General features: G+C 39.4%; 1 protein-coding gene across 2 annotated transcripts in view; it reads right to left on the reverse strand.

The window, feature by feature from the left end:
• Nucleotides 1-3,891: 3,891 nt before the first annotated feature.
• PITX3 (paired like homeodomain 3) overlaps nucleotides 3,892-19,451 on the reverse strand; it is a 187,677-nt gene continuing 172,117 nt past the window's right edge. For both annotated transcript variants that reach the window (XM_075347223.1, XM_075347224.1), the window contains exons 3-4: nucleotides 10,268-10,473; nucleotides 3,892-5,287 (exon numbers count right to left, since the gene is read on the reverse strand). In XM_075347223.1, the coding sequence (XP_075203338.1) occupies nucleotides 4,724-5,287; nucleotides 10,268-10,473 (770 nt within the window). In that variant the 3' untranslated portion in view covers nucleotides 3,892-4,723. The remainder of the gene's footprint in view (nucleotides 5,288-10,267; nucleotides 10,474-19,451) is intronic.

Genomic DNA, 19,451 nt, shown 5'->3' on the forward strand with positions numbered 1-19,451 from the left:
GGGCTCAGGAATCCTTCCAGAAATCATTGTCTGAACACCGTCCACCGTGCAATCAACCAATGCAAGGTAAATCTCTATCATGCAAAGAAAAGCCATATATCAACATAATACAGAAATGCCGTCAACTTCTCTGGGCCAGATCTCATGTAAAATGGAATGAGGCAAGATGAAAAACTGTTCTAAAGTCAGATTAATCAAATCATGAAATTGTCTCTGGAAACAATGAAAGCTGAGTCTTGCGGATTTATCAGTTCACTGTTCCTACACCTCTGATGGTGTGGGGTTGCATTAGTGCCTACGGCATGGGCAGCTTACACATTTTGAAAGCCACTATCAATTCTGAGTATTATATAGAGAATTTAAAGTAGCACATGCTCCCATCCAGACGTCTATTACAGGGAAATCCTTGCATATTTCAGAAAGACAATGGTAAACCACATACTGCATTCAACACAACAGCAAAAAATGTTGGTGATGAATCGGACACCTTCAGTCCAGACCTTTCACCAGTAGAAAATATTTGGTGTATTATAAAATTAATAATCCTGTCCCAAAACTCTAGCAATTGGTCTCTTCACTTCGACATTTACAGACTTGTGTAAAAAGAGGAGGCGATGTTACACGATGGTAGACATGGCCCTGTCCCAACTTTTTGGAGGTGTTGTTGCTATCAATTTCTAAATGAGTTCATTTTTTTCAAGTGACATGGAAAAATGTCTAATGTTCACCTTCTGATCTGTGTTCTATGTTGTGTTGTGATATATGATCATACAAGATTTCTAAATTATTACATTCTTGTTTCCTATAATTGTTACACAGCGTTCCAACTTTTTTAGAATTGGGGTTGAAGAACTATGATTATACATAATAAAAGAACTATGATTATGAAAATATCTCAGCTGTAACAATTATTAGGTATGAATGGCATTGGCAAAAAAAAGAGTATTGCCATTTTGGAACAGCAGGGCTGTAGACATAGACATTAAAGGGAATCTGTCAGCAGGGTTTTGCTACCTCATCTGACAGCAAGATAATGTGGGCAAAGAGATTCTGAATCCAATGGTGTATCACATAGATTACAGCATGGCTAACTGAGCTTCCCCACCCACAATAGGCTCTCAATAGAGATTCTGCATTGACTGTGAGGTGTCAATCACAGCTGGTGGGCATGTCAGACTGCCTTGTAGGTGTGTTTATAGCCCTGTAATGTTAATCACAGGGTAATAAACCCTTTAGGTTAGGTAAACAATTGCACACTCACTAACAAGAGAAGCACAGTTGCTTTTTGCTTTTAACTCCTACAGCATGCTGTCCTTAGCTTACATAGGAAAAACCTGCTGACAGATTCCCTTTAATGAAATAGTGATAGTATCTTATGTATGTTGATACAAACAATTACACTGCATAAAGTGTTTAATTTCCACATTAGCAGATTGACGGAGGAAACAGATTTATAATCATTTAATCCCAGTGGAGTAAAGTACTATGTTTGCATGCAACTGGACATTCATCAAACTTTGCATGAATTAATAGTACAGGTGATTATATAAAACTTTGTAACATATCTTAGTGAAATCTCCTTCCCTTCCACTTCCCCAATGTCTTATCAGACACTAATTCCTCTGCCCCCTGTCTCCTGAAGTTGTCATTTATTGTGAAAACACTGTCTCTCAGACATGATAGGCTACATGCAAATTGTGGTGTCATATCACACAGTTCATTGTACTGTATGGAGAAAGGAGGGGAGAGGAGAAATGAGGTTCAGGGAGAGGAAACAGGCAGAGGAAAGCAGAGAATGTTCTGAACTTTCTAACAAGTCTTTTGCCCCATATCAGAGCTTGATTAACAGACAGCTCATATCTTCTCTATAATGTCCTCCATATTGCTGTTGCTTGTTTCTGTGTGCTAAAAAAGACAGGAAGAGCAGGAATCCCTTTGTTTGCTGTGCTGTTTATGGGAGAGATACAATACAGCTTGCCTCCTCCTCACTTCTCTCACTGGATTGCAAAATATGAGATTGTTCAAGCAGTGAGGAAAACTGATGAAAATGCAGGATATGTGTCATAATGGCTACATTTAGTCTTATTTCCCATGAAATTGAACACACTTCCATAAAGTTACTTGAAATCACAGTTCTACTTTAAAACATTGCAATATTGTAGACGGATGAAAATCTATATCCCCTATATCCCATCATACTTAGATGCAAATATCTTTATCCAATCCTACTTAGATGTAAATAAATATTAAAATCACTTTTCATCATATTTAACAATAAGCAGCATGCATTATTAAATAGATCTCTTGAACTTGATGTGGCTAGTCACTTAGTTTGCGAATCCATGTCAGAAAAGCTGCATTGTCCTGATATGAAAATGAGCATTTTATGAATAGAGCTATAGGTTCACACAGCTCATGAGCCCAATTGTATTCACTCTTTGCCCGCCCATACTTATTGACAGCTTGTACTGAGCAGCATGAGATTTCAGCAGGAAGGTAGACAAAGATGAACTGTGAATCAGGTGAGATGAGTAGAAAACATTTAGGGAGCATTATTCATATGTGAATTTTCAAAGTGCATGAACCTCAGACCTGTTGAATGTAGTTTATATTTTGAAATATGGTGACATCAAAAGTTTTCAATATATTGACAGATTTTTCACATTATTCTGAAATGGGTGCCATGTTAATGAGCTATTTCCATCTTGTAGTGATAGCATATTTATTGGATAATATTGGATAACATATTTATTGCTTAACTTAATGATTCACGGTGGATTTACCAATCTTGAAATAACATGGGCTGCAATGGTGTTGTAGCACGGTGCCCCTTTGACTGTTTTTACCTGCATAGCAAAACCTTGATCACCAATTGTGCATTGATTTACAGCACAACCTTATTTATGTGAATGGGTTTGGGTGCAGCTCCCTGCTTTGGTGGGTGGCCATTGTGCATCAAAAATTTGTACAGCAGAGGGAACTATGATTTAAGTCTTTATTATCTCTCATTATCTGTAGTCTCCCAGCAAATACAGAGGGTTCCCCACTAGGTGCAAACCACTAAATATCCTTGGTCAAAAAACATCTAAAGAAGCTAGCCCAGTTCTGAAAGAGCAACAGGGGACAGATGAAACTAAAAACAACCTGTACCAGAACGATGGGAAGAAGAAAGTCTGGAGAAGGGTTGGAACAGTTCATCAGCCAAAGCACACCAAATCCTCTGTAAAATATGGTGGAGGCAGTGTGATGGCTGGGCATGCATTTCTTCCAATGGCACCGGGTCACTAGTGTTTATAGATGATGTGACTGAAGACAGAAGCAGCTGGATGAATTCTGAAGTGTACAGGGCGATACTTTCTGCTCAGATTCAACCATATGCAGCAAAGTTGATTGGATTGGGCTTCACAGTACAGATGGACAATGACTCAAAAAATACTGCTAAAGCAATGGCTGAGTCAATCACCAGATCTCAACCCCATCGACCATGTATTTGACTTGCTAAGAAAAAACTTAAGCCAGCAAGAACTACAAACAAGCAACAAATGAAGTCATCTGCAGTAAAGGCTGACAAAGCATCACAAGGGATGCCCAAATTACAAAGCAAAGATTTGGTCACTATCGAAATATTTCCAGCGTTACTTCAGCCTTTTTAATTAAACCTGAAATCCTCCACTTCAATTATATCTCAGCTATTTCATTGTGAATAAAAAAATAGCGGCAGGCAGAGCTGAAATCACAAAGACTCTGTCACTGTCCAAATATTTCTGAACCTAAATGTATGTGCAAAGGAACATATGAGATGATAGCAAGTGAAAGTCAAGGGTGGAAAAGAAATGTAACACCAATAAAAAGACATCAGAAAAACAAATGATTCAATGTTTATTTTATTTTTTGCCTTTTAAAATGGAACCGGGAAAGAAGAAAGGGAAGAGGGGCACTGAAATCTGTTGAAAAAGAAATGACCATTGTTAAAAGTTATACCTTCAAAGTAAACCCAAGCAGGCTAGAAGCAAAGAATATGGTCTGTGGCCTTGTAATCTGTACCACCTGGGACAAGCATCGGCTTATGTTTAAACTCTATTTTATAATTATTCCACTTACAAAACAAGAAAAAAAAGTTTCAATTCATATTTTTATAATATATATATATATATACATCCTTTTTCCGTAGATTACATGTGTGGCTGCCGGTTGGACAACTTTAATGGTCATGCACATGTCTGCAGTATAGCTCACTGATTTTTGTATGATTGGGCCATCCTTATGATAAATAAGTAGTTCCAGGTATAATGTTCCACATCCTGGGCCCCTTCTTGGTATAATGTCCCCCATCCTTGGCCCTTTTTATATTTGCATACAAGTGACCTATACATATTATAAATCTCTGGGTTTAGTCAACTGTACAGATACCGGGAGCCTAAATAAAAACCACAACAATTATACAGCTTGCCTTATAAAAACAAGACTATGCCTCATGACCATGGAATTCAGTTTTCTTTGTATTGGAACACTGTCTTCCTGATGAAGTATGCATAAAGAATGTCCTCTCGAACCAAAAGGAAAATGCAGTCTGCAGTTTTATTTCTCACTTTAAAAATGGAATTGATATCTCAGAGAAGCTCTCATACCTATTTTTATTATTTTTTATTTAAAAGGGTATCTTCTGCAGGGCAATTGGGTCTTCTGTAATATGGCTACCATCAAGTCTTTGGCATGTGGTCCTTCATACTGGCCGGTCCACAGCATACTGACACGGGCTCAGGTTGGAAGCCGGAGTCTGTACTGCTGGGTATGTGAAGTTGGCATGTTGCTTAGCTTTCAGCCTTAAACTTGCCAAACTTGAATTGCAAGTGTCCCTGTACATGTAGGGACTGGCTGTAGAGGCATAGGGACAGGCACTGGCTGAAACTGCAGAATTGAGGCTGGGGCTATTAAGATTGTTAATGTTTCCCAAATTGTTAAGGCTAGAGCCTGGAACTCCAGTTACCGCTGAAGGAACCATAGATGAAGGCATGGTCATTGAAGCAATTGAGTTGGGTGGCGAGAACATTGGTTGGGATGACAGAGGACTTACATTCATGGAGTTAAAAAATGGAAAACTCTTGGCAGAGAGGGGGCTAGTTGCAAGACCTTTGGTAGCCCAGTTGTTATAAGAGTATCCAGAATACATGTCATCATAGGGCTGCATCAGTCCATTAAATTGGGCTCCAAAGCTATTTTTGCATAGTTCAGCCTGCTGATTCCTTTCTCGTTTCCTCCACTTGGCTCTTCGGTTTTTGAACCACACCTACAGGTACAAAAATAGATCATGTTCCATTAGTGGCAGAATGAAGACAACATCCTAATTAGCCCTGTAATAATTTTTATTCTAATAACTTAAATTAAATATATTTTATTATGATATAAAAATGGACCAAGAGATTCTGCGACTGTGTCAGTGGTTATGGTGATGCAATCCATTCCTGGACCAGCTCATCTTATAGTTAGCTCATCACCTGAAATACCATGTACTGATATGAATATCCCATCATTGATCTATTGTTCTCCTGTATCTCATCTGACCTCACGTCTGTTGTCACAATGGCTCAAGGCAGAAAATTAGCTGCACATTACACTGTGTGCAGAATTATTAGGCAAATGAGTATTTTGATCACATGATAATCTTTATACATGTTGTCCTACTCCAAGCTGTATAGGCTTGAGAGCCAACTACCAATTAAGAAAATCAGGTGATGTGCCTCTCTGTAATGAGGAGGAGTGTGGTGTAATGACATGAACACCCTATATAAGGTGTGCTTAATTATTAGGCAACTTCCTTTCCTTTGGCAAAATGGGTCAGAAGAGAGATTTGAAAGGCTCTGAAAAGTCCAAAATTGTGAGATGTCTTGCAGAGGGATGCAGCAGTCTTAAAATTGCCAAACTCTTGAAGCGTGATCACTGAACAATCAAGCATTTCATGGCAAATAGCCAACAGGGTCGCAAGAAGCATGTTGGGCAAAAAAGGCGCAAAATAACAGCCCATGAATTGAGGAAAATCAAGCGTGAAGCTGCCAAGATGCCATTTACCACCAGTTTGGCCATATTTCAGAGCTCCAACATTACTGGAGTATCAAAAAGCACAAGGTGTGCCATACTCAGGGACATGGCCAAGGTAAGGAAGGCTGAAAAACGACCCCCTTTGAACAAGAAACATAAGATAAAACGTCAAGACTGGGCCAAGAAATATCTTAAGACTGATTTTTCAAAGGTTTTATGGACTGATGAAATGAGAGTGATTATTGATGGGCCAGATGGATGGATGGGCTAGAGGCTTAATCAGTAAAGGGCAGAGAGCTCCACTCCGACTCAGACGCCAGCAAGGTGGATGTGGGGTACTGGTATGGGCTGGTATCATCAAATATGAACTTGTGGGACCTTTTTGGGTTAAGGATGGAGTGAAGCTTAACTCCCATACCTACTGCCAGTTTCTGGAAGACAACTTCTTCAAGCAGTGGTACAGAAAGAAGTTGGTATCGTTCAAGAAAAACATGATTTTCATACAGGACAATGCGCCATCACATGCATCCAACTACTCCACAGCGTGGTTGGCCAGTAAAGGTCTAAAAGATGAAAAAATAATGACATGGCCCCCTTGTTCACCTGATCTAAACCCCATAGAGAACCTGTGGTCCCTCATAAAATGTGAGATCTACAGAGAGGTAAAACAGTACACCTCTCGGAACAGTGTCTGGGAGGCTGTGGTGGCTGCTGCACACAATGTTGATCGTAATCAGATCAAGTAACTGACAGAATCTATGGATGGTCGGCTGTTGAGTGTCATCATAAAGAAAGGTGGCTATATTGGTCGCTAATTTTTTGGGGTTTTGTTTTTGCATGTCAGAAATATTTATTTCTAAATTTTGTGTAGTTATATTGGTTTACCTGGTGAAAATAAACAAGTGAGATGGGAATATATTTGTTTTTATTAAGTTGCCTAATAATTCTGCACAGTAATAGTTGTCTGCACAAATATATCCTCCTAAGATAGCCAAATCTAAAAAACCTCACTCCAACTTCCAAAAATATTAAGCTTTGATATTTATGAGTCTTTTGGGTTGATTGAGAACATACCGTATTTTTCGCTTTATAAGACGCACCTGATTATAAGACACACCCCCAAATTTGGTGAAGGAATAGAGAATTTTTTATTAAATGGGGTCCGTCTTATAATGCCAGTGTATGTCTGACAAATCATATAGGGTATATGTCCCTCATAGCCCCCCCCATCCTAAAATTAGCCCTCTGAATCTGGATATGGCCCAGTGATGCCACATGTCCCCTATGCCTGGCACACATCCTCTATGGCTGGCACACAGCCCACTGTGGCTGGTACACGGCCCACTGTGGCGGCACACGGCCCCATGTGGCGGCACACGGCCCCATGTGGCGGCACACAGCCCCATGTGGCTGCACATGGCCCACTATTGCTGGCACATGGCCTCATGTGGCTGCACATGGCCCACTATTGCTGGCACATGGCCCCATGTGGCGGCACACAGCCCCATGTGGCTGCACACAGCCCACTATTGCTGGCACATGGCCCCATGTGGCGGCACACGGCCCCATGTGGCGGCAGATCTCTTGTGCCTTATCACAGCAGCAGGAGAAAGGCCGGGCAGACACGCTGGAGGAGGTGAGTAAAAAGTTTATTATTTTACTGTTTGCAGCAGCATGGGGGCCATAGCTAACACGGGGGAGGGGGCATGTGCAATCAAAGAAGGGCGCAGGCAGATATAATATACACTGCTGCCCCAGCCCATCGCCGCGGTGCACTTTCAGCACCATGGTGGTGGACAGCGGCTGTGCATATTATATGAGCGGGAGCAGGAGATCAAACGCTGCTGCTCCCAGCTTTCACAAGTCCCCCAGCAGAGCTCCAGCGCTGCCCGCACCTCCCCTGGACTCTGTAGTGTGTGTGTATATATATATATATACACCCCCCCCGTATATTCGGATTATAAGACGCACCCCCTACTTTCCTCCAAAATTTGGGGGAACAAAAGTGCGTCTTATAAAGCGAAAAATACGGTAGTTGTTGATCAACAATAAAAAAAATCCTCTAAAATACAACTTGCCTAATAATTCTGCACACAGTGAAGATCCTCACTGTTTATTGCACGTGCATTGGATTTTAACAGATCCATACACAACATATACTGTGCACATGTGAATTTTACATCTTCAAAATGCCAAATCTGTTATACAGAATATGATGCAGTTTAGCATTATTTACTGCAGTATCTGCATGAAACACAATTTTACCATGGATTTCTGCCCAATCCATGGGACAAAAAAAACCTATCATAGTACTGGATTATATTTTTTGAGCTCATTACATTTTTCGAAATTAAAAGCTAATTTAACCCCTTCATGACCTTGCCATTTTCATGGGGGGTTTTTTGTTTTTCTTTTTTTCTCCCCTTCTATAACTTTTTGATTTTTCTGTCAATATACTGTAGATGTATGAGGGCTTTTTTTTTCCTGGACAAGTTGTACTTTGGAATGAAATTATTTATTTTACTATATAGTGTACTAGAATCCAGGAAAAGTATTCTAAGTATGGTGAAATTGCAAAACATGTGCAATTCCAAAATGATTTCGTTTTTTTTTTTTTTACCAGGTTCACTATCTGTAAAACTTAGGGATACTTTGCACGTTGCGACATTGCTACTGCGATATCGTCGGGGTCAAATCGAAAGTGACGCACATCCGGCGCCGGTAACGACATCGCAACGTGTAAAGCCTAGGAGAGAAGATGAACGAGCGTGAAACAGTCAAAAAGTTCTGTGTCACGTTGTTCATTTTCATAATGTCGGTGCGTCCGCAGGTACGATGTTGTTTGTCGTTCCTGCAGCTCCACACATCGCTGTGTGTGAAGCCGCAGGACCGACAAACATCTCTTTACCTGCCTCCACCAGCAATGCGGAAGGGAGAAGGTGGGCGGGATGTTTACATCCCGCTCATCTCCGCCCCTCCGCTTCTATTGGCCGGCCGCTTAGTGACGTCGCAGTGACGTCGCTGTGGTGCCGAACGCACCACCTCCTTGAAGGAGGGATTCTTCGGCAGTCAAAGCAACGTCGCCGACCAGGTATGTGCATGTAAAGCTGCCGTAACGATAATGTTCGCTACAGCAGCTCGCACTACATATCGCATGTGCGACGGGGGCAGGGGTTATTGCGCTCGGCATCGCTAGCATTTGCTAGCGATGTCGCAACGTGCAAAGTACCCCTTACACCTCGCAGTATGATTCTTCAGGTCAGTCTAAGTATGGAGAAACCAAATATATATATTTTTTTTTGTTTTGGTTTTAGGTGGTGAAAAAAAATCTGAAATTTGTAGATTAAAAAAATTTAGCTTTCGTGGCTATTTTATGAGACCTTTAATGTTTTTTGGCTGTGTGGGTGTTTATTTTTTGCACCCTGAGCTGACACGTTTACTGATACCGTTCACCTCTTATTGTATTTTATTGCCATCTTACAGCTGCCCAAAAAATGAAATTCTAGAAAAAAAAAATTGTTATTAACTTTGTTATTTCTGAACGCAGTGATAGAAACTGTGTTTTTGTATTTTTTTAAATTGTTTTATTTTCAATGGGGCAAAAGGAGGGTGATTTGAACTTATGTCGGATTTTTTAATTGTTTCATATTTTTCAAAAAATTTTCACTTTATTTTGTTTCTACTGTTCCCTTTGAGGACTTAAAACTGTGATGAACTGATCACTTTTGCTATACATAGCAGTGCATCAGAACTGCTCTGTACAGCATAAATCACAATCGCTATAAATGCTGGCTCACAGATGGTGTTCACAGGAGGATCATATTGACAGACATAGGCTACATCAGCTGACCCCCTACTGTCATGACATCCCATCCCCGCACCATGATCAAGTCACAGGAGCGCCGATGGGAGCAGGGAATGAGGCGTTCCCCACCAGCACCTGTTAAATCTTGCTATCAGAGATTGACAGCGGGATTTAACTGGTTAACAGCCGCTAATAGAGGCACATGATGGCTGTTTAAATCATTTGTCATGTGTAGGGAAAGATGCGGGCTCTGCATGTGAGCCCGCATCAAAGGCAGGAACACGACCTTTGACGTAAATGTACGTCAAAGGTCATGAAGAGATTAAACAAGATTTGTTGACTTTACTGACAATGAAAGTTAATAGTAAATGTTTCAACTTTTAATAAATAAGTCACTTGAGACTAGTGAAAATATTTCAAACGTACCCTGACTCTGGCCTCAGTAAGGTTGGTCCACACTGCAATTTCTTCCCTAGTGCTCATGTCTGGATATCGATTCCTCTGAAAAGTGGCCTCCAGTTCTTGCAGCTGCTGGCTTGTAAAATGTGTCCTCTGTCTCCTCTGTTTCTTCTTTAACGAACCATCTTCAGGATTTGAATCATCTGTTTGGTTCTGTTGTGATTTTTCTGTATCTAAGAAATAATGTATAATAAGAAAAGGTAAGTCATTTGTTTCAAGTCTGTAACTCTACCATGAGCTTTATCTTGTGTTCATTAAAGGAAAAGTGATATCAGAAAATGGCTTGTTGTTTAAAATCAGGATTTTATGTAAAATGTGTTTAAAAAATAAATAAATAAAAATTATTTTTTTCCTATTTTCAATATCACTTTTTACATTCCTTAACATAAATGAGTACACTCCCAATAGATTTGTCAGAAAATCTTGGATCCTTGCAAAATAATTTTCTATGAGATACCATTCTACAAAATACTCCCACAAATGTGGGCCATTGATTGAAAACAAGATTTGTTAATTCAAGATCATGGGCAAAAATAAGTAAACCCAAATGAAAGTCTTAGGAGCAAAACTAAAGTTTAGACTACAAAATTCTAATTAACAAAAATTCAACCACAAGTAAGTCTAAAGTACAAGGGTATTACTTAACAAAGAAAACCCTTTCCCATTTCATGCTGTCAGAATGGCACTACATGTAAGAGAAATGTCACAATCCCTGAGAAAGAACGGTGAAGACTACAAGAAGATAAGCACAGCTTTACTTGTCTGTCAGAATACTGTAGCAAAAGTAATACAAACTTTTAACAAACATGAAACTGCAACCATATTCAGAGACTTCCAGACTGACCATGGAAGTTAACACTTAAACAGGAAACTCTTCTGATGAGAAAGGTTGAAGAAAATCAACATGCAAATTCACTGCAGTTAACTAAAAAAGTTGAAAGCCAAACCGGGGTTAGTGTTTCCCATAACACAATATGGCACATACTGCAGAGGAATGGCATGCATGTGTGTCGTCCATAAAGGAAACCTCTCCGAAAGGTCATGCACAATAAAGCCCATCTACAATTTTGAAGAGCCTATGCTGAAAAATATGAAGACTACTGGGATTCTATACTCTGGAGTGATGAAACTAAGATAAATGGGACCGATTGGCTTCAAAACTGTACAATGTCATAAAGATGAGGAGTAAAAAGAAAAACGCCTGGTGCCTGAAACATGTTAAGGCAGTGTTCTTATGTAGGGCTACATTAATGCTGCTGATGTTAGGGTGCTACATTACATCGATGGCATCATGAATTCACAGATGTAATGCTCTATATTGAAAGAGAAGATGCTACCATCACTCTGTCCCCTTGGTAGACGTGCACTTTTTCAACAAAACAATGATCCAAAACACATATTTAAGTCCACTATTGTATCTGTGAACAAGAACAGGGTAAAAGTGATTCAGTGGCCAAGTGTCTCCTGATCTGAACCCAATCAAAAACCTATGGGCAATTCTGAAGAGAAAAGATGATCATCACTCTCCAAGAACAACCTCTTCTAGTACCTGGATGCTGTATGAAGCATGGAAAAAGACAGATGTTGCAATATGTCGCCAAATTGTTCATACCATGCCTAGAATACTTGGTGCTGTTATTAAAATGCGAATGACCCCCGACTCAGACTCTGCTGTGAGCATGAGCCCAGTGTCATGCGACTGTGACCCAATCTTGCGATCGGGTCAAAGCTGCAAAGCTAAGGGTGGGTGCTGCGGAGAAGAGGGAGGGGTTAATCCCCCATCTCCTCCATTGTCAGCCTGTGCGTATGTCGCACTGCACTAGGATAACATCCGAGTGCAGTCCGATATATGGGTGCGAGTGATACGGCTCTCACGGAAAATCGCAGCATGCTGCTACTTTTCTCGCATCCAGAATCTGGATGCAAGAAAAGCTGACCAACTGCTCTCCCTCATTGACTAACATTGGTCAGAGTGCAATGTGAGATTTTCTCGCATTGCATTTGTCCGATTTCAATGCTCGTGTGAGCGTACCCTAACTGTAGCTCTCTGTGGAAATTGTAAACTGACAGTAAGCTGCTTATCAGGAGAGGGGGTACTGTAGTCCAGGCAGTGATAATCACCGGGTCATACAACCTTCATTGTGTAGAAAAATAGCACAAAGCCTGATAAATGACACAGTGCTGAATTCAGTGTTTTAACCTTTTCATAAAGCTGTTCTCAGATTGCATAGAAAAAATCTGCTGACAGATTCCCTTAACGGACAGACCTTTCTTCTATTGAACAGAATGATCATTAATATGATCGTTCTGTGCGCATTTAACATAATGTTATCAACAGCACCTCACCTGTTTACACAAGACAATATGCTGATGAAAATGATGATTTTTAAGCTTAAAAAAATTTGCAGATCATTGCATGATTTGTACCAAGTAGATTTTTTATGTACACTATATTGCTTGCTGATTTTGAAATTCAGTATTGAGATTTCAGTGTTATAATGAATTTTCTCTTGGTGAATTTCTCATATATATAATATATATATAATATCAATATTTTTAGCATTAGAAGAGGTTAAAAAATATAAAACCCCCTTACTTAATATGGAAGATGGTATATGCTCATTTAAAGCATAGTTCTGAATCATCGTGGATTCAGCTGAACTAGAAGCAGATTATTCAGGTACAAAGAGATACATCTGTACATAGCAGTGTATTTCTATGTACCTGTATTCTAGAAATGAAGAAAAAGTCAAGGTTTTTTGTTTCTATAAAACTGCTAATAATAATGAAAAATAATTACAAATTTGAACTTTTTTATTTCCCTCTGTCTTCAACTTACAACATTCAGCATTGTAGTCAATAGTTAAATCCTATGAGCCACAGGCTGTTGATGTCACTGAGAGAATTTTGTAACTTGAAGCTGCATTGCAGCCTTTGATTCCACAGGCAGATTATGCTGGTACATAGAGGTACATTGTATATAGCAGTGTATTTCTATGTTCATGTTTTTCTAAAGTGAAAATAAAAGATATTTTTTTCTATAAAATACCTAATTTTTCTGACTATAAGATGTGCCTTACCATACAATATGCCTTTAAATTTTATATGTATTGAATAATTACAAACTCCATATTAATACAGCAAAGTCTGTGTTGGTAACATCCTACGCACTTCAGCTGATGGCCTTTCCTTTAGCCATAGGCCGAAACGAGTAGGATTTTACCAACACAGACATTGCTGTATTAATATGGAGTTTTTAATTATTCAATAAATATAAAGTTTTAATAGGACTTGGAGAATTTTCAAGCCCTGGATTTCTGTCCAGAGATGACCAATTCTCTCTTTTTTTTGCCATAAGGCTATGTTCACACAGTGCATCTTTTGGTGCATTTTTAGTGCAATTTTGAGATCACAAAGATGCACCTAATTGCATGCATTTCGTTCTCCCAGCAAAGTCTATGAGATTTCTATTTTGCTGTCTACACAGTGCATCTTTTTTGTCTGCATCTTGGCTGCATTTTTGAAGATGCAGCAGGTCAATTCTTTTTGCATTTTTCCAGCATTTTTGAGCCCTTCCAGTCAATAGATTTGACTTAAAAAATGCATTGGGTAAAATGTGGTAAAAGCCACATGCGTTTTTTGATGCGTTTTGTCGCGGGTGCGTTTTTTAGGGCCAAAAATGCTGCATATTTGTAGGTACAAAAGATGCACTGTGTGAACCTAGCCTAAAATGCACACCAGTTCAAAGAGCAGAAAATAGTAAAAAATAGTTTTCAAATTAAGGCTATGTTCACACAGGGCATCTCTTGGTGCGTTTTTGGTGCATTTTTGAGGTCACAAAGATGCACCAAAATGCATGCATTTCTTTCCCCCAGTAAAGTCTATGAGATTTCTATTTTGCTGTCCACACTGTGCATCTTTTTTTGTCTGCATCTTGGTTGCATTTTTGAAGATGCAGCATGTCAATTCTTTTTGCGTTTTTTTCCAGCATTTTTGAGCCTTTCCAGTCAATAGATTTGACTTAATAAATGCATCGGGCAAAATGCGGTAAAATGCTGCATATGCGTTTTATGGGGCCAAAAATGCTGCATCTTTGTAGTTACAAAAAATGCACTGTGTGAACATAGCCTAACTTCCATGGTGGTGTAAAGTGGAGGGCTTCCCTAATTTAAATGCACTATAGTTGTATTGGGAAGTAATAAATCTATTGTTAGTGTCTCTCTGCAGTGTGTATTATACACACAGCTCTGCTACATATGCACATATAAATTGTAAACAAAAAATACATGGCTAATTATGTATACACTGAGGGAAACAGTTCAAGGGTTCCCACAGGAAAAGTGCCTACTTCAAAAAAGATTATAAACAAAGAGGACAAGAAGAAAAATGGCACATATTGCGCTGCACTCTCTCTGGCTGGCACATCTACTACCCCTCCTTCCCCTCCCTCCATTTGCTCAGCCTACACTATTTAGCTTAGGAGCTGTGCCATGTCTTGTTACTATTCTCCACCTTTCTTTCTCAGGTCTGGTCGTAATTGAACCATATGCTCATGGTACCTCTCGGCTCCATGACTACTTTTTACAATACTACTCTACCATCAGTGTCCCCTCTCTTAGCTCCACGACTAGTTCCTGTGAACTCTCTGTACTACTCGCACCTCTCTGCTCACGACTATTTCTTCACTCTCCATTTCCCTCCGGGGTACAGGTGCACCACTGCCAGTCCTTACCATCCAGAATTACCTATTTCTGTTTACTATTTTCCCTTTGGCATTCCCTGTTTTATACAGGTTTATGCATCTGGATTGTAACTTTCCTTACCCATTTTCATTTATGGACTGCCACTGGTACACCTGACCCCACTTTTCTTCTTTTGCATCAATTTCCTCTCTATTTGCCCATTATCCTGGTACATCCTCTCAGGTATTGACTAGCTATTGTGCTGAGACTCATATTTAGCCGTGGAGGGGTTTTATGTTACTTCCTACCTGCTGGGGTCTGGGGGTATTCCTTGGGCCCACATTTTGATATACAATTACTCATTACCATCTTCACTATTTTCTATGGGCCCCCCTCTTTTCCTTCAGTGGCGGCTTTGATTGTTTTAATGTCAGTTGTGTTCTATACTAAGCTTTGTATCCATTCGCAGCCTTGTGACTCCATCCCTTTTGTCTTACTTGAATATGCAAATCTTATGACTATTCTGATATTTATACAATTTTAATATCGGTGTTAATAAAATGTAATATTTTTTGCATTCAACCCTTGTGCCGTTTTTCTTCCTGTCCTCTTTGTTTATAATATGCACATATAAGCACACATGTCTCAGCTATATATGCACATATAGACCCACACAGCTCTGCTACATGCACATAGAGACACACACAGTTCTGCTATATGCACATCTCCACACACACACAAACACACACACACACACACACACACACACTATACATTACCACATCTTGCAGTTCAAGCCCTGAAGGGATGCTACATAAGCTGAGCAGCTGAATCACTTTTACCCAATTAACTCAATGACCTTTCGGTCACATGTGGAGCAGGAGGAGAGACAGTAGTTCTCTTTGTGAGTGGGAAGGATGTTATGTCAGTAGTGATGGACGAACCCGAACTGTAAAGTTTGGGGTTTGTACCGAACCCATAGTGTTCGTGCCCACGATCCCAAACACGAGCTTTCCTGGGAAGCTTGTGTTACAGTTCGGGTCCAGTTCGGGTCCAGGGGCTGTAAAAGAAAAATCACTTTATTAAAAAACATTATGATCATACTTACAGGTCCCATGACGCATCCTGCAGACTCTGTTTTCCGGCCACTTCTGCTTCTATGTCCGATCATTGCTGTGCCCCCCCGTAAGCACCACTGACTAAAGGACCTTCCATGATATCATAGCCATGTGACCAGTCTGGTGTAAATGTTGTACAGACATTGGCTTACAGACTGGTCACATGGCTATGATGTCATCGAAGGTCCTGTTAACTGAACTTTGACTGTCACTGTGCGAGTGTCACATTGGCATCACCCATACAGCTGCACACTCTCCTGATAGGGGCAGTCTGCTGCCTGTATTTCCATGCAGCTGAGGCGCTCGTGTCCGGAATCAGTCCATGCCGAATGATGCCGATGCAAGACTGCACAAGTCATACGCAAGTGGAACTCCAGTCTCAGTGTCAGCCTGCTTCTCGCTCTGTATAGATGCTGTCTGTGCAGAGTGATGAAGCAGAGCTGACAATGCTCTCTCTGCTTCTCTCTCTGTATAAATGCTGTCTGTACAGAGCGATGAAGCAGAGCTGACATGGCTCTATCTGCTTCTCACTCTGTATAGACGCTGTCTGTACAGAGTGATGAAGCAGAGGTGACAATGCTCTACTTGTGGGCTACATCGGACTTAGTATTTTTTTTATAATAAAGATGTAATCTCTAAATGTTTTTTATGCTTTATTTCTAATAAAAAAATGTCCCTGTGTTGTGTTTTTTTTTTGCTGTTTACTAAAAATTCATGGTGGCCATGTCTAATTTGGCATGACACCATGAATTGTGGGCTCAGTACCAGCTGAGAATACAAAACTGGTATTAACCCCTTTATTACCCAGTGTGCCACCGCCATCAGGGCCTGGAAATGGCGCTAAGAAACAATGCGCCATTTGCAGGGATGACTGCAGGCTGCGGTTTTTAGCGAGGGGGGCCCAGAACACTTGGGCCTTACCATGCTGAGTATCCCAGCCCCCAGCTGCCTGGTTTTACCTGACTGACATTCAAAATATGGCGAGAGCCCACGCGTTTTTTTTTTTAATTATTTTTTTAAATAATTAAAAAAATAATGGGTTTCCTTGTATTTTGATTGCCAGCCAAGGTAAAGCCAGGCAGATGGGGGTGGCAGCCCATAGCTGTCCGCTTTATCTGAGAATAAAACACATTGCGGAGCGCTACGTAATTTTTTAGAATCATTTATTTATTGTTATACAACTCTATATACAGTATATACAGCTCTGGCAAAAATTAAGAGACTACTGCAAAATTTTCAGTGTTCACATGTTGCATAAAAACTGCATTTTTCTTCTGCTTTTTTTCTGCATTTTTCTGCAGATGTCCACACCAAGCACAAAAACAACCTCGTCTGATTATTGCATACTTGTTGCATTTCTTTTATGTTTTTTCCCTCTTATCTGATGCGTTTTTGGTACAAATGATCCAGGATTTTAATGCTTTTTAATAGTACAGAAAAACTTTGAATCTGCTCTTAAAAATGCAAAAAAAAATGTCTTTTCACTTGTGGTTGTTTTTGCCGCTACATGTGACACAGAATTTTTACCCATTTCTGTTCTTCAAAAGTTGGGAGATGTGTTTACAGGGATACAATATGCATAATATACAATGTACAGAACATAGGTAACAAAGATATTGAGGTTCATTAAGTAAGCAAAATGGACCAGAACTTTGGTTTAAGTTTCTTATATGCTTTTCCCACTTATGTCTTTAAGACACTTTTTCCCGACACACTGGATAAAGGGAATTAGCCTCTTTTATCAGAAAAGGGGTAAAATCTAACTTGAATAACCATGGGATAAGTTTTGTCAAAAATTCCACCTATCTACGTAGGAAGTCATTCTAAACATGCAAAATTTAGCAAACAGCATGAGCCTCTTTAGTCAATTTCTTGCATTTAAGATTGTCTTGTCTAAGTTTGTGTAGAAGAAAATTTTGATAAATTTACCCAAATATTTTTAACCTAAGTACTTACTGTATATTGTATATATTGTTTATCTTTAAATGATTAAATTGAGATATTGTAAAATTACAAACTACTGATAATACAAGAAACTTTGCAATTTACCTCTTATTTAACATTCACTCTATTCTCAAAGACGCATGGATTTGTAATCCTATAGATAACTGATCATTTTCTAGGTCAACATCTACCTCTGCAGCCTATCAGGGCTTGTTTGAAGATGGTCGGATTGCATGATCCTTCCTGTTTCAGTGTCCTGTGCTCCACCGATGCTGCAGAGGCAAAGCTTCCTCTGATTACACCTTTGGTGAGTGCATAGTTCGGGCAAGTGGCATAACCAGGGTAGTGGTCTTAATGGTCAGTTATTGTGCACCATCCCTGGCAAGCAAAAAACAGTGAGACAAGGGTGCGCCCCTGAAGTTAGGATCATAAGGCAACACCGTTAACGAAGGGAGCTTTTGGGTTTATAGAAATCTTCATCACTCTAACCTTGTTAAGTCTATAGAAATATGACCATGAGCAAAGTCATCGTAACATTAAAATCTCACTGACGAGTCTCAAAATCAACAAAGTTTGTTAATATGTTAAAAGAAAATCAAAACTCACCCTGATATGCCAATGCTTCTACAGACATATGCTCACACACAAAGCTTTAAATATTTAATGTTGTGTGCTTTAGAGAATTGTCTGCATCCTCTACTAACACCATGATATATCAATATGCTGTATGACAATGTCAAGGTGGCAGAAAAGACACTGAATATATTCATCAAAGAAATGTATAAGAAAATGGACTTACTTGCTGCACAGTTTTTAATACATTATATATGAATATATATATATATATATATATATATATATATATATATATATATATATATATAATTTTCTACATATTACTGATATTTTCTTATGTAGACTACTCATAGTTTTGATAATGCTTTCCACCACGGCACAAGATTTTAGTTTTTTTGCCTTTTTCAGGGGTAAGGCAAAATAAGTGATTTAGGTTGTCTTTATATATGTTAGCTAGGGGTTTCATATGCTGTTTTTGTCATTTTGTTCGGTGCTTTTCCTGCATATTTCATAATTACAGCAAAATCACATCACATATATGACTCACATAAATGTACTGACAGTGTGGTTTCTTCTAAGTAGCTGTATTGCCTCACTTACATATAAAAAGTCAGAGTGTAATGTGGGCATGTCTATGTGTATGTATTTGTGAAATGTATATGTGTTTGTAATGTGTATGTATAACATCAGTACTACGCATCTAACATTGTGTTTCTCACATGCAACCAAAACAGGTTTCACCCATCAAGACTTTGGCTATACATTGTGCTATCTGGCACCAAAATGTTAGCAACAGATTTAAATAGTGTAAATTGTGAAGTGGGCCTCTAT

The sequence above is a fragment of the Anomaloglossus baeobatrachus genome, chromosome 5 (genome assembly GCF_048569485.1).
Source record: "Anomaloglossus baeobatrachus isolate aAnoBae1 chromosome 5, aAnoBae1.hap1, whole genome shotgun sequence".
NCBI classification, from domain to species: domain Eukaryota; kingdom Metazoa; phylum Chordata; class Amphibia; order Anura; family Aromobatidae; genus Anomaloglossus; species Anomaloglossus baeobatrachus.